Source organism: Grampus griseus, assembly GCF_964374135.1.
Source record: "Grampus griseus genome assembly, chromosome: 14".
NCBI lineage: Eukaryota > Metazoa > Chordata > Mammalia > Artiodactyla > Delphinidae > Grampus > Grampus griseus.
This window is the reverse complement of record NC_139008.1, coordinates 59,150,983-59,167,980: the sequence shown is the minus strand read 5'-3', so window position 1 is coordinate 59,167,980 and position 16,998 is coordinate 59,150,983. Positions and strand designations below refer to the sequence as shown.

Here is a 16,998-nt window from a genome sequence, read left to right as displayed (position 1 = left end):
GAGTTTGATGTCACGGAGGGCTTCCTGTATAGACTGTACTCTGTACTAATGTGTAACATACTTCGAAGAATTAGGATCCAATAAAAGAAATAATGCAACAGCTACTAAACCTAATGAAGCATGCTCAGGATCTCACAAGACTGATGTCATCACTACAAATAAATTTTAACAGAGTACACAGTCAGGTAAAAGAAGAAAGCATAGAGCACGTAAACTATTTTAAAAGTTTCTTTTTAAAATAAATCCTTTGTGTTTGCCTCTTCTTCTCTCAGATAATTAGGGACTGTAATGTAGAAGATAAATCTGGTGAACTCAGCTTTCTAGTTACTTGGATTTAAAAAATGAATTTATTAATTTGGAAGAAAACGCTCACTTTATAAGCACTCATTGTGCTAGGTGACAGGATAAAGATAAGCAAAAAGGAACACCTCTGAGGATTTAAACTACTTCCTTAATTTCAGTACTGCAATGTCCTTAGCAACCTTGACTGCAGTGAAATGTGTGGTTGATACAAGTATCTGCCTTTTTGTAACTGTCTAAATGAGCTGCCAAGATGAATTCTTTCCAAACCAGTATGTTTTACAGTCTAAGAAAGCATTTTTTTAAATCAAAATCTGAAACTAAATTTGAATTGAAAAAAAATTAACAGAAGGAATAATTTCACCCTGCTTTCTGTACTTCCTAATAAAAAGAAAATCTTTCACCAATCTATAAGGATAGATACTATTAAGGACTTTACTACAGAAGAATTTTCACATACACTAGGCCAGGGTTCTTCACCTTCAGCACTACTGACAGTTTAGACCAGATCATTCTTTGTTGTGGGGAGCTGTCCTGTGTATGCATTGTAGGATGTTTAGCAGCATCTCTGGCCTCTATCCACTCTGCCCAGTTGTGACAATCAAAAATGTCTTCAGATATTGCCAAATGTCCCCTGGGGGATAAAACTGCCCCCAGTTGAGAACCACTGTACTAGATCCACAGCAAGATTATTTCAACATCAGATGTTTGCTTTCACACGTCCCCCAGCTGCTTCACAAGAGCTGTCTCTCATCCATTTTGACTTGTCTATTCCTGTGTCTCCTGATCCATCTGGCAGACAAGTCATAATGCTAAGTATGTGATATCAGAGATAGCTCCTGGGCATCACCCCATAGCAGCATGAACACAGGGTGAGTGTCTCAGAGCCAAGGAAAGGGGAATGTAAGCAGAAAGTCTGCATTGTAGTCACAGGCATCGTCATAAATTACAGCTCACAGAAAACAATTCCCAAAGACAGAGCAGGACAAAGAGCCTTTGTTCCTAAGCTGAAGATCCACATGAAGTCCTCCTTGCAGGAGTAGCCTGCAGGCTTATCCTTGAATCACAGCTGAGAGTGCTTTCATAGGACAATGGCACATAATATGAACCTCCCAGCATGTAGAGGCAATGGAAAATTCAGAGGAAAACTAGTACCTTGCCAAGAAGATATAAAGCCAAATATTAATGTTTACTTTTTTCCTCTAAAACCAATTGATCTAGTAAACATACTCTGAAAACTACTTGTCACTAGTCTCTTATAAGCCAGCAGGTAACCTACAGAGCATATTACTTAACATATCAGCAAAGAAGAAATGTCGTTTTTCATTAATAAAAAAAGCAAAAATATACTGGATCTTCAGGCTATTTTAAATTTGATATTTTTCCATAAAAAGTCCATGAAATAAGAATCCAAAGTACTATATCACTTACTCCTCTCTCACACAGAGTTCACCAATATATACTTACCATCTAGAACCTCTTCAGAAAACCCTGTTTTCTCAAAATCACTGGTATTCTGATTGTACAAACCAAACAGAAGATAATTTGCCAGCTCTCTGCAGCCTTCATTGTACCTGCTATCGATTCCTGCAAGGCAAAAAAGGCTTTGATCAGCTGTACTGTACTACGGGGAACATATGAGTCCCAACGGTTTGCCCCTGCTCAGCAAAACCCTAGTGGTTAAGTTAAAGGCAGCACCTCAGACCAGTTTTGTGCCAGAAGCCAAACTAAACAACTCTGAAAGAAGCAGGCCTCAGCATCAAGTACTCTTACATGGATTCAAGATCTATATAGTTGAGACAGTCAAACAGCACAGAACATAGAAGCTGTTAATTTAATCAAAAGCAATTCTTGAGGATAGAAGGAACCAGAAAATATAGTCCAAGTCCTGCCATAGTTGGTTAAAATTTTTTAATACTTTCAGTTAGAATAGGAATAGGCATCAGAAAAGTATTCTCTTCTCAAAGAGACCTTTACCAAAACACGTGGAATTAAATAAAGGAGGATTAAGGTGGTTTGAAAAGAACTCAAAGAAGTAAAAAGAGGACAAGTGAATGAAACCTCAGACATCCATCATTTCACAAATATTTATCAGGCCCAAGGCCTAGCACTCTGCTGGGTGCTGAAGCATGTAGTAAACATGCCTACAGATGGTCTTCACAAAGCTTACAGTCTAGTAGGGCTGGGTCAGAGACTAATAAAAAGGAAATTAAATACTGCCTTCACAACTGCCTTTCAATGCCACAGGCACATATACTACCTGGTTCCTGGATATCTGTGAAGGTCCAGAGCTATGACTCTGGACAAGAGGGACATGTCAAGGGCAGGAGGCAGCTGGCTACGTGAGGCTAAAAGGAAGGGGCTGGGGCAGAAGAAGCTCCAAGAATGGAAATATGGCTGGAGCCTGGGAAACAGGACTGTCAGTTGTTATTCAGACCAGTGAAAAGTAATGGGCATTCAGACCAGAGGGGCTTAGAGACCACCTGTGGCAGGGGACTTCAAATATGGGAAGACTTCTTTCTGAGCAAGATCAAAGCAGCACACCCTCTTTTATGCCATCCAACACTTTAGTGAAGAAAGAGATGAAAAAGATTCAAAAGCAGAAATTACCTGGCCTACATAAGGCCTGAAGTAGAAAGGGCTACAGAGTTAAAAATAACCAGTGGACTGGGCAGCATGTCCTCTTCTAAGGATTCCAGCTACATAAACTGCCACAAAAAATGCTAACATTAAAAAGACTGACCATGTAAAATTAAAGGTAAAAGATACTATATGTAACCACTTTAGTTAATAAAGTTGTTTCCCATGGGGGAATTTTGGGCTACAAATCTGATACTGCTAAACATGCATACTGGAATTAAACAAGTAAATGGATGGTAGATGGTAGGTGCCAAGTTTCTCACTGGTGGAGTGGAAGTTTACAGATAAGCAAGAGAAGGAGGCTAGAATGATCCATGTAGTAATGGGTTAGAGCTAGAAACACTAATATGAATTCACGTTTAGCTTAATACAGTAGAGACAGTTATATAACATTTACAGATGTGTATATATACACCACTTAAGGTACACACATATATTTCCTTACTTTGTCAGCTGAGAGGGCCTAAAAGCAATGACATCCCAGTAGCAAAGAGCATACCCAGTGCCCAGATCTTGGTTTCTAATACCATTCTCCAATAAAAGAAATCAGGGCTTCTTAGAGAAATAGCTGATTCTAGGACTGAAGCAGGTAATATACAAAATAAGACTGAAGCATCTTATAGTGTCAGAAAGTACAGAAGTACTAAATAAACTAAAACTTTTATGGAGATATATCAAAGGGAGGGATGTAGGAACCAACTGAAAGAGCCCCAAACGGCCAAGGCTGGAACAATCTGAAGTAGTAGTAGGTTATAACCTAAGGTATAAATGAAGTAGTACTGGATTTTAACTCAAAGTATAAAATAAATCTCCATGAAGACATACAAACAAATGATTGAATAAATAAATAAATGGGGGAGAAGAGACAAATATCCCATGCAGAAGAATTTCAAATAATTTATGTAGACACTACCCTCCTCAAGGCAATGGAGCATAATCCCTGCTCCTTAAGTGTGGGCTCATAGTGACTTCCTTCCAAAGAGGACAATATGGAAGGAGGGGTGGGGAGAGTACTTTACAATGCAGAACCTGACAAATATTATCTTAGCCAAGTGATCAAAGTCAATATAAACAGTGAAAAGTCTTGTTAGTATGTATCCTTGATATGTGATGAAAATGGCATGTTGCTTCATTGGTCTTGCACTCCAAAATCCATAACCCCAGTCTAAGCATGAGAAAAACATACGAAAAATCCCAAAAGAGGGATTTCACATATGTCAAAACTTATCACATTGTACACTTGAAATATGTGCAGTTTACTATACATGAATTATACCACCATAAAGCTGTTTTAAAAAAAAGGTTAGCAGAAATTCAGTGAGAACATCTCCTACACCCTAATAACTAAATGAAAAATGCCAAAGTGGAAGGAGTTGAGTCAGAGTTGCTCAGAAGGATACTGTAGAGGCTAGAGGACAGATTAAACCAACCAAACAACCAACCATGAGATGCTATGATAACTCTAATTACTCAAAAAAGCAGAATTCACTAAACCCCAGAAGCTGTTTAAAAACACACAAGTAGTTATAAAGCAGAAACTAACACACCATTGTAAAGCAATTATACCCCAATAAAGATGTTAAAAAAAAAAAAAAAACACACAAGTGCCTCATTGATTTCTTGCTTCACATTCACATACAGCTGTTTGTCCTGAAGGTTTTTTTTGGCTGCACCACGCAGCATGTAGGATCCTAGTTCCCTGACTAGGGATCGAACCCACAGCCCCTGCATCAGAAGCACATAGTCTTAACCGCTGGACCGCCAGGGAAGTCCCTGTCCTGAAGGGTTATTAAGTTTTTACCTCAATCTTCACACCCAACTTCAAACATCAATTTCTGCAACATTTGTGTTTTCATTGAAAAAATATATATAAATATGTGTGTATATATATATAAATATATATAGAGAGTCTCGTGATATTTTTATAAGTAGACTTTTTTCTCGATCCTTTAGTATTCTATATTCAAGTAGCCCACATGATTTTATGCTGCCTATATTTACTAGGCTGAGCCTTAACTAACAGAAATAACAGTAACAAACAGGTGATTTTATTCATAAGTAAATTCATGGCAAAGACAGCCCCCACAACCTTGATGGCTGCAGCTGGAAAGAGAATCCAGTGAGTGTTGTTTCAGCATTTGACTGGAATTCTAGGGCCACCATAAACTATGTCTCTTAGCTAAGTGAGTGATGAAGCCAAGATTCAAACCCAAAACCTGCCTGGCTCCAGAGTGCACGTTTTTAACCACTCTGCCCACTGCCTATCGTAAGTTTAAATGCAAGTGCTATTAAGTGAAAAAATAAAATTATGCATAGACTATCTGAGGAAGGACAAACAAGAAAGTGGTTCGCTTCTGGGAAGGAAATTGGGTGATTGACAGACAAACACCTGACCTAAGCAAGTTTTATGACTCAATACTGTGAATGTAAATGAAAGTGAGATAAAGAAGGAGATTGACCTGACATAGGAAAATCTCCAAGATATACTTATCAAGTGAAAAATTTTCAATTAGATTAACAACAATATACATAAAATGTTTCCTTTTATGTTAAAAAAAATATGGTTGATATTATCTCTGGGGAGTGGGACTGGGTAACTGGGATGATTAGAAAATTTTGTTCATTATTATTTGTGTAATGTCTTAATTTTTAAATTATATGATGTGTTTTCATAATAAAAACAGTGTTAAAGAACAAATAAATGCCGAATTCTGCCACTCCATGGCCCTGAGCAAGTCTGTTTGATCTCCCAGAGTCTCAGTTTCCTCCTCTGTAAAAAAGGGACAACACTGCTTCTTGTAAGGTTGCTGTGAGGAGAAATGAGGTAACATGTACAAAGTGCCTGCTCTGTGGTACAGTCTCCCTATCTCACTGATATCTCACCTGACCTCATTAAAACAGCAACAGATCTCAGGGGAACAAAAGCTGGGAGAAGAATACTAACTCACAGCTTATCTCACAGTGATGATACTATTATTAATATCTTCCTGTGAACAGAAGCCAAGTTGTCCCAGCCCTGAGTCCCACCTTGTTAAAAGCACTGACCTAGGATGCAGAGGATTCCATCGGGTTGAGACTTGCTGCTCTGGGTCAGGATGCTCTGAACCTGGCGGAGTCGACTGCAGCTGCAATAAGAACAGAAATCAGCTTCCTGAGTGCCAGCATATGAAGGCATGAGGAAGGGAACGACTGCTAGGGATGGAAACTGGTCCTTATCTGACTTTGGTATCAGAATCATAACAAGAAATTAGGGAGTATTCTTTTTTCTTCTATTTTTTGGAAGAGATTAGGCAGAAGTGGTCTGAAGACTAAGTCTGAACTGCTGATTACAAACTGATGGTCAGTGGCTCTCTGGCTCAACAAAGGATGGAGCCAAAGGCCCTCTCATGATGAATGCTGGACAGGACTAGAACTGAGCAGCTGACCAGAAGGACTTCCAATGACTTCTCAATTTTGAATTTTAATCAAAGAAGAGTTTCTACACTTACCTGTGCTAACTGTGGTCATCATTGGTCTGTTAAAAACGAAACAAATAACAAACAGATGAAAACTAAAAACTGGCCTAAGGACCTAAAGGAAGCTCTGATGTATCATCATAACTACCCCCACAGAGAGTGTCAATAGATGGTACTTGCTCCCATTTCTGTGCAGATCTCTGATTCCATTGGTTTTAGGCATATGCCCTTCCTCCCAAACAAAGCATAAGGAGAGACATGACCAGATGTTAATATCACTTCTAAGGACCCCATGCTTTCCATATCAATCCCTCCTCCTTCCCAGAAGTCCGAGAGAGAGCTGGTCACTTTCCTGCTTGAGACTGATCTTTCCATAAGGTCTGTCCACATCACCTTCAGGTCCAAGATCTGTCTCCAGTATTCATTCCCTAACACTCCTATATTAATTTTTTTCCCTACAGTCAACATATTCCCAGCCCTACCACATCATTATTATCTAAGATCCTCCATAAACCAACTACAGTAACTGTTCCATCCATAACAATCAGATTTCATCCTCACCCCTCTGTTCCGGTACACTGCCCTACACTCACCCGAGCAATAGTGTATCCAGCCAAACAACACCACTTCCCTTCCTTGGATTCTCTTTCCCTGCCTGGATTCTTTCTGATGTTCCCATACCCCAAGTCCATGACTTAGTGGTCATTATCACTGTCTTCCCTCAAGATGTTCACAATCTTCCACCTAATACCGAAACCAAAGATAGCACCAAAAAATAGAAACCTACAGATCAATATCTACCATGAATATACATATAAAAATCCTCAATAAAATATTAGCAAATAGAATTCAAAAACATACAAAAAGAATTGTACACCATGACCAAGATGGATGCAAGGCTGTTTCACTACTGGTAAATCAATCAATATAATCCACAATCTAATAGGTTAAAGAAGAAAAAAAAAATCACACAACCATATAATTGATGCAGAAAAATCATCTAACAGAATTCAACACCCATTCATAATAAAAACACTTAGAAAACTAGAAATAGAGTTTCCTCAACTTGATAAAGAACATCTACAAAAAACCTCCAAAGCAAAGTTTGGAATATACTTAATGGTGAAAGAACTAAATGAGGAACAAGAAAAATATGTCTGCTCTCATTACTCCGATTCAACATAATACTGGAAGTTCTAGCCAATGCGATAAGGCAAAAAAAAAAAAGGAAATAAAAGGCATAAAGATAGAAAAGGAAGACATAAAACTATTGCTATTTGCAGATGACATAATGACCTATGCAGGGAATCTCACAGAATCTACAAAAAACAAAATCTGAGAACTAATAAGTGAATTCAACAAAGTCACAAGATCAACATATAAAAACCAACCGTATAAATGAACACACAGAAACCAAAATTAAAAATACAGTATCATTTAAATATAAATCTAACAAAACATGCACAGGACTTACAAGCTAAAAACTACAAAACACTGATAAAGGAAACCAAAAAAGATATAAGTAAGTGGAGAGACATATTTTATTTACAGACTGGAAGACTCAACATAATATAGATGTCAATTCTCCTTAAATTAATGTACAAGTTTAACACAATTCCTATCATAATCGCAGCAAGCTTTTTTGTAGATACAGAAAAGATTACTCTAAAACTTACATGGAATGGCAAAGGAACATTCTAAAATAGCTAAAACTTTTCTGAAAATGAATAAAGTGGGAGGAATCACTCTACCTGATGTCAAGACTTATTAGAGAGGCAGGTTCAAGATGGTGGAGTAAAAGGACGTGCACTCACTCCATCTTGCGAGAGCACTGGAATCACAACTAACTGCTGAACAGTCATCGACAGGAAGACACTTGAACTCACCAAAAAAGATACCCCAAAACCAAAGACAAAGGAGAAGCCATAATGAGACAGTAGGACGGGCACAATCACAATAAAATCAAATCCCATAACTGCTGGGTGGGTGACTCACAAACTGGAGAACAATTGTACCACAGAAGTCCACTCACTGGAATGAAGTTTCTGAGTACCACGTCAGGCTTCCCAACCTGGGGGTCTGGCAAAGGAAGGAGGAATTCCCAGAGATTCAGATTTTGACGGCTAACAGGATTTGTTTGCAGGATATTGACAGGACTGGGGGAAACAGAGACTCCACTCTTGAAGGGCACATACAAAGTAGTGTGTGTGTCAGGGCTCAGGGGGAAGGAGCAGTGACCCCATAGGAGGCTGAACCAGACCCACCTGCTATTCTTGGAGGGTCTCCTGAAGAGGTGGGGGATGGCTGTGGCTCACTGGTGGGACAAGGACACTGGCAGCAGAAGTTCTGGGAAGTAATCCTTGGCATGAGCCCCCCCCACCCCCGGAATCTAACATTAGCCCCACCAAAGAGCCTGTAGTCTCCAGTGCTCGGTCGCCTCAGGCCAAACAACCAACAGGGAGGGAACCCCGCCCCACCCATCAGCAGACAAACAGATGAAAGTTTTACTGAGCTCTGCCCACCAAAGCAACACCCAGCTCTACCCACCACCAGTCCCTCCCATCAGAAAATTTGCACAAGCCTCTTAGATAGCCTCATCTACCAGAAGGCAGACAACAGAAGCAAGAAAACCTACAATCCTGCAGCCTGTGGAACAAAAACCACATTCACAGAAAGACAGACAAAATGAAAAGGCAGAGGGCTAGGTACCAGATGAAGGAACAAGATAAAACCCCAGGAACACAACTAAAAGAAGTGGAGACAGGCAACCTTCCAGAAAAAGAATTCAGAATAATAACAGTGAAGATGATCCAGGACCTTGAAAAAGAATGGAGGCAAAGATTGAGAAGATGCAAGAAATGTTTAACAAAGACCTAGAAGAATGAAAGAAAAAAACACCTAGAAGAATTAAAGAACAAACAAACAGAGGTGAACAATACAATAAATGAAATGAAAAATACACTAGAAGGAATCAATAGCAAAATAACTGAGGGAGAAGAACGGATGAGCGACCTGGAAGACAGAATGGTGGAATTCACTGCTGCAGAACAGAATAAAGAAAAAAGAATGAAAAGAAATGAAGACAGCCTAAGAGACCTCTGGGACAACATTAAACGCACCAACATACACATTATAGGGGTCCCAGAAGGAAAACAGAAAGGACCCAAGAAAATATCTGAAGAGATTATAGTCGAAAACTTCCCTAACACGGGAAAGGAAATAGCCACCCAAGTCCAGGAAGCGCAGAGAGTCCCAGGCAGGCTAAACCCAAGGAGAAACACACCGAGACACATAGTAACCAAATTGGCAAAAATTAAAGACAAAGAAAAATTATTAAAAGCAACAAGGGAAAAACAACAAATAACATACAAGGGAACTCCCATAAGGTTAATAGCTGATTTCTCAGCAGAAATTCTACAAGCCAGAAGGGAGTGGCATGATGTATTTAAAGTGATGAAAGGGAAGAACCTACAACCAAGATTACTCTACCCAGAAAGGATCTCATTCAGCTTCGATGGAGAAATCAAAAGATTTACAGACAAGAAAAGCTAAGAGAATTCAGCACCACCAAACCAGCTCTACAACAAATGCTAAAGGAACTTCTCTAAGTGGGAAACACAAGAGAAGAAAAGGACCTACAAAAACAAACCCAAGGGCTTCCCTAGTGGCGCAGTGGTTGAGAGTCCGCCTGCCGATGCAGGGGACACGGGTTCGTGCCCTGGTCTGGGAAGATCCCACATGCCGCGGAGCGGCTGGGCCCGTGGGCCATGGCTGCTGAGCCTGCGCGTCCGGAGCCTGTGCTCCACAAAGGGAGAGGCCACGACAGTGAGAGGCCCGCGTACCGCAAAAAAAACAAAACAAACAAATGAAAAAAAACAATTAAGAAAATGGTAACAGGAACATACATACTGATAATTACCTTAAAGGTGAATGGATTAAATGCTCCAGCCAAAAGACACAAGCTCTCTGAATGGATATAAAAACAAGACCCATATATATGCTGTCTAAAAGTAACCCACTTCAGACCTAAGGACACATACAGACTGAAAGTGAGGGGATGGAAAAAGAAAGAAAAAAATCAAAAGAAAGCTGGAGTAGCAATACTCATATCAGATAAAATAGACTTTAAAATAAAGAATGTTACAAAAGACAAAGAAGCACACTACATACTGATCAAGGGATCAATCCAAGAAGAATATATAACAATTATAAATATATATGCCCTCAACATAGGAGCACCTCAATACATATGGCAAATGCTAACAGCTATAAAAGAGGAAATCGACAGTAACACAATAATAGTGGGGGACTTTAACACCTCACTTACACCAATGGACAGATCATACAAAATGAAAATAAATAAGGAAACAGAAGCTTTAAATGACACAATAGACCAGATAGATTTAATTGATATTTATAGGACATTCCATCCAAAACCAGCAGATTACACTTTCTTCTCAAGTGCGCACGGAACATTCTCCAAGATAGATTACATCTTGGGTCACAAATCAAGCCTCACTAAATTTAAGAAAATTGCAATCATATCAAGCATCTTTTCTGACCACAACACTATGAGATTAGAAATGAATTACAGGGAGAAAAACGTAAAAAATGCGAACACATGGAGGCTAAACAATAAGTTACTAAATAACCAAGAGATCACTGAAGAAATCAAAGAGGAAATCAAAAAATACCTAGAGACAAATGACAATGAAAACACGACGATCCAAAACCTATGGGATGCAGCAAAAGCAGTTCTAAGAGTGAAGTTTATAGCTATACAAGCCTACCTCAAGAAACAAGAAAAATCTCAAATAAACAATCTAACCTTACACCTAAAGGAACTAGAGAAAGAAGAACAAACAAAACACAAAGTTAGCAGAAGGAAAGAAATCATAAAGATCAGAGCAGAAATAAATGAAATAGAAACAAAGAAAACAATAGCAAAGATCAATAAAACTAAAAGCTGGTTCTTTGAGAAGATAAACAAAATTGATAAACCTTTAACCAGACTCATAAACCTTTAACCAAGAAAAAAAGGGAGAGGACTCAAATCAGTAAAATTAGAAATGAAAAAGGAGAAATTACAATGGACACCACAGAAATACAAAGCATCATAAGAGACTACAAGAAACTCTATGCCAATAAAATGGACAACCTGGAAGAAATGGACAAATTCTCAGAAAGGTATAACCTTCCAAGACTGAACCAGGAAGACATAGAAAATAAGAACAGAACAATCACAAGTAATGAAGTTGAAACTGATTAAAATTCTTCCAACAAACAAAAGTCCAGGACCAGATGGCTTCACAGGTGAATTCTATCAAACATTTAGAGAAGAGCTTCTCAAACTCTTTCAAAAAACTGCAGAGGAAGGAACACTCCCAAACTCATTCTACGAGGCCAGCATCACCCTGATACCAAAACCAGACAGATAGTACAAAAAAAGAAAATTACAGACCAAGACTACTGATGAATATAGATGCAAAAATCCTCAAAAAAATAATAACAAGCAGAATCCAACAACACATTAAAAGGATCATACACCATGATCAAGTGGGATTTATCGCAGGGATGCAAGGATTCTTCAATATACACAAATCAATGTGATACACCATATTAACAAACTGAAGAAGAAAAACCATATGATCATCTCAATAGATGCAGAAAAAGCTTTTGACAAAACTCAACACCCATTCATGATAATACCTCTCCAGAAAGTGGGAATAGAGAGAACCTACCTCAGCATAATAAAGGCCACATACGACAAACCCACAGCAAACATCATTCTCAGTGGTGAAAAACTGAAAGCATTTCATCTAAGATCAGGAACAAGACAAGGATGTCCACTCTCGCCACTATTATTCAACATAGTTTCAGAAGTCCTAGCCACAGCAATCAGAGAAGAAAAAGAAACAAAAGGAATACAAATCGGAAAAGAAGAAGTAAAACTGTCACTGTTTGCAGGTGACATGAAACTATATATAGAAAATCCTAAAGATGTCACCCCGAATAACCAAAGCAATCTTGAGGGAAAAAAAAGGAGCTGGAGGAACCAGACTCCCTGACTTCAGACTATACTACAAAGCTACAGTAGTCAAGACAATATGGTACTGGCACAAAAACAGAAATATAGATCAATGGAACAGAACAGAAAGCCCAGAGATAAACCCACACAAGTAATCTATGACAAAGGAGGGCAAGGATATACAATGGAGAAAAGACAGTCTCTTCTAAAAGTGGTGCTGGGAAAACTGGACAGCCACATGTAGAAGAATGAAATTAGAACACTCCCTAACACCATACACAAAAATAATCTCAAAATGGATTAAAGACCTAAATATAAGACCGAACACTATAGAACTCTTAGAGAAAAACATAGGAAGAACACTCTTTGACATAAATCACAGCAAGATCTTTTTTGACCCACCTCCTAGAATAATGGAAATAAAAACAAAAATAAACAAATGGGACCTAATGAAATGTAGAAGCTTTTGCAGAGCAAAGTATAAACAAGACAAAAAGACAACCCTCAGAATGGGAGAAAATATTTGCAAATGAATCAACAGACAAAGGATTAATCTCCAAAATATATATAAGCTCATGCAGCTCAATAATAAAAAAACAAACAACCTAATCAAAAAATGGGCAGAAGACCTAAAGAGACATTTCTCCAAAGAAGACATACAGATGGCCAAGAGGCACATGAAAAGCTGCTCAACATCACTATTAGAGAAATGCAAATCAAAACTACAAAGAGGGGACTTCCCTGGCGGTCCAGTGGTTAAGACTTCGCCTTCCAATGCAGGGGATGTGGGTTCAATCCCTGGCTGGGAAACTAAGATCCTACATGCCTCGCAGGCAAAAAACCAAAAACATAAAAACTGAAGCAATATTGTAAAAAATTCAACAAAGACTAAAAACAGTACACATCAAAAAAACAAAAACAAAATCTTAAAAAAAAAAAAAACGACAATGAGGTATCACCTCACACCGGTTAGAATGGGCATCATCAGAAAATCTACAAACAACAAAGGCTGGAGACGGTGTGGAGAAAAGGGAACTCCCTTGCACTGTTGGTGGGAATGTAAATTGATACAGCCACTATGGAGAACAGTATGGACATTCCTTAAAAAACTAAAAATAGAATTATCATAAGACCCAGCAATCCCACTACTGGGCATATACCCAGAGAAAACCATAATTCAAAAAGACACATGCACCTCAATGTTCACTGCAGCACTATTTACAAAGCCAGGTCATGGACGCAACCTAAATGCCCATCGACAGATAAATGGATAAAGAAAATGTGGTACATATATGCAATGGAATATTACTCAGCCATAAAATGAATGAAACTGGGTCATTTGCAGAGACTTGGATGGACCTATAGACTGTCATACAGAGTGAAGCAAGTCAGAAAAAGAAAAACAAATATTTTATATTAACGCATAAATGTGGAATCTAGAAAAATGGTACAGATGAACCAGTTTGTAAGGCAGAAATAGATACAGAGAGGTAGAGGACGAAAGTATGGACACCAAGAGGGGGAAAGCAGGGTGGTGGGGGTGGTGGGATGAATTGGGATGATTGGGATTGACATATATACACTAACACGTATAAAACAGGTAACTAATAAGAACCTGCTATATAAAAAAATAAAATAAAATTCAAAAAAATTAAAAAAACTTATTATATAGCTAAAGTAATCAAGACTGTGGTTCTGGCTGAGAGACAGACACATAGATCAATGGAACGGAAAGCCAGAAATAGGCCCACAAAAATATAGCCAATTAATATTTGACAAAGGGTGGAAAGTGATTCAATAGAGGAAAAATAGTCTCTTCAATAAATGGTGCTGAAACAACTGGATATCCATAGACAAAAACATGAACCTCAACCTAAACTTTATAACTTTCACAAAAATTAAGATAGATCATAGATTTAAAAATTTTGATATAAAACTATAAAATCTTTAGAAGAAAAAAGAATAAATATTCAGGGCTTAGGATTTAATGAAGTTCTTAGGCTTGATACCAAAAGTATGATCCATTAAAAATTTGATAAATTAGACTTCAGCAAAATTTTAAACTTTGCTTTGTGAAAGAACCTGTTGGGAGAATGAAAAGACAAGCTACAGATTGGGAGAACATATTTGCAAATCACTTACCTAACCAAGCAGCATACATAAGAAACTCTCCAAACTCAACAGTAAAAAAACAATCCAATTAGAAAACAGGCCAAAGGCATGAAAAAACATTTTCTCAAAGAGGATACAGAGATGGCACATAAGCACATGAAAACATGTTCCACATCATTATCCATTAGGGAAATCCAAGTTAAAACCACAATGAGGTATTACTACACATCTATTAGAAAAGCTAAAATATCCATAACAAATGGTGACGATACCGAAATGCTGGTGAGGATTCAGAGAAACTGAATCATTCACAGATTTCTGAAGTAAATTAAAGAAGACACCAATAATGGAAATACATTCACGTTCATGCATTGGAAGACTTAATACTGTTAAGCTATCAATACTACACAAAACAATCTACAGATTCAATATAATCTCCATCACAATTCCAGGAACTTATATATATAGTTTTATATATATATATAAATTTTTATTGGGTCATAATTGATTTACAATGTTGTGTTAGTTTCAGGTGTACAGCAAAGTGAATCTGTTATACAAATACACATATCCACTCTTTTTATTAGATTCTTTTCCCTTATAGGCCATTACAAAGTATTGAGTAGAGTTCCCTGTGCTATACAGTAGGTCCTTATTAGTTATCTATTTTATATATAGTAGTGTATATGTGTCAATCCCAATTTTCCAATTTATCCCTCCCCTCCACTCCAGAAACTTTTTTTGAAGAAACAGAAAAATCCATCCTAAAATTCATAGTAATTTCAAGGAACCCAGAATAGACAAAACAATAATGAAAAAGGATAAAGCTGGAGGAAACACTTCCTGATTTCAAAAGTTATTACAAAGCTAACCATAACAGTTTGGTACTGGTATAAAGATAGACATATAGAACAGGGGTCCCCAATCCCCCGGCTGTGGACCGGTAAGGGTCTGCAGCCTGTTAGGAACCCAACCACACAGCAGGAGGTGAGCGGCGGGCGAGCGAGCAAAGCGTCATCTGCAGCTCCCCATCACTCACATTAATTACCCCCTGAACCATCCCCCCCACACCTGGTCCGTGGAAAAACTGTCTTCCACGAAACCTGTCCGTGGTGCCAAAAAGGCTGGGGACCACTGATTATAGAACAATGGAATAGAATAGAGAGCCCAGTAATAAACTCTTTTTGTGACTGGCTTATTTCACTTACTATAATGTGCTCATGGTCAAATGATTTTTGACAAGGGTACCAGGATTGAGAAAGGAGAGTTTTTTTCAACAAATGGTTTTGGGAAAACTGTATAGTCACATGCAAATTAAAAAAAAAAAAAAAAAAAGGATTCAAACTCTGACTTTACACCATATACAAAATTTAACTCAGAATAAAGACCTCAATGTAAACCTAAAACTATAAAATTTTTAGAAGAAAACATATGGGAAAAGCGTCATGACATTAGAGTTGGCAATGATTTTTTGTCATTTTCCAATGACACCAAAAGCACAGATGACAAATGGAAAGATACATAAATTAGACTTTATCAAAATTAAAAACTTACGTTCATTAAAGGACACAATTAACAGAGTGAAAAGACAACCCACAGAATGAGAGAAAATATTTGCAAATCATATATCTATTAAGAGGCTAATATCCAGAATACATAAAGAACCTCTATAACTCAACAACAAACAATTCAAAATGGGCAGAGAACATGAATAGACATTTCTCCAGAGAAGATACATAAATGGCCAATAAGCACATGAAAAGATAAAAGATGCTCAATATCACTAATCATCAGGGAAATGCAAATCAAAACCACAACGAGGTATTACTGCCATGCAAATTAACATGGCTACTATCAAAAAAGCAGAAAATATAAAGTTTAGCAAGGATGAGGAGAAATCAGAACCTTTGTGCACCGTTGGTGAGAATGTAAAATATTGCAGTTGCTGTGGAAAACAGCACAGTGATCCTCAGAAAATTAAACACAGAATTACCATATGATCCAGCAATTCCACTTCTGGGTATACACCCCAAAGAAATGAAAGCAAGACTCAAAGAGATATCTGTACACCCAAGTTCATAGCAGCATTATTTGCAATAGTCAAAAGGTAGAAGCAACCCATATGTCTATGGACACAGATAAACTGTGGTATATACATAATACAATGGAATATCATTCAATCTTAAAAAAGGACAGAAATTCTGACATATGCTAAAACATGGATGAACTTTAAGGACATTATAATAAGTGAAATAAGCCAGTCACAAAAGGACAAATATTATATGATTCCGTTTTTATGAGGTACCTACAACAGCCAAATTCACAAAGACGGAACGTAGAAAGATGGTTGCCACGGGCCAGAGGGAACGAGTGGGGAGTTACTGTTTAAGAGGTACCAGAGTTTCAGTTTTGCAAGATGAAGAATTCTGTGGATAGATACTGGTGAATGTAGCACAACAATGT

General features: G+C 37.9%; 1 protein-coding gene across 1 annotated transcript in view; it reads right to left on the bottom strand.

The window, feature by feature from the left end:
• Window positions 1-16,998, bottom strand: part of DNAAF9 (dynein axonemal assembly factor 9) — a gene marked incomplete at its 5' end in the record, with an annotated part of 148,332 nt that overhangs the window by 116,699 nt on the left and 14,635 nt on the right. The window contains 2 exons of the mRNA XM_082669478.1: window positions 1,768-1,887; window positions 5,986-6,065. Of these exons, the coding sequence (XP_082525604.1) occupies window positions 1,768-1,887; window positions 5,986-6,065 (200 nt within the window). The remainder of the gene's footprint in view (window positions 1-1,767; window positions 1,888-5,985; window positions 6,066-16,998) is intronic.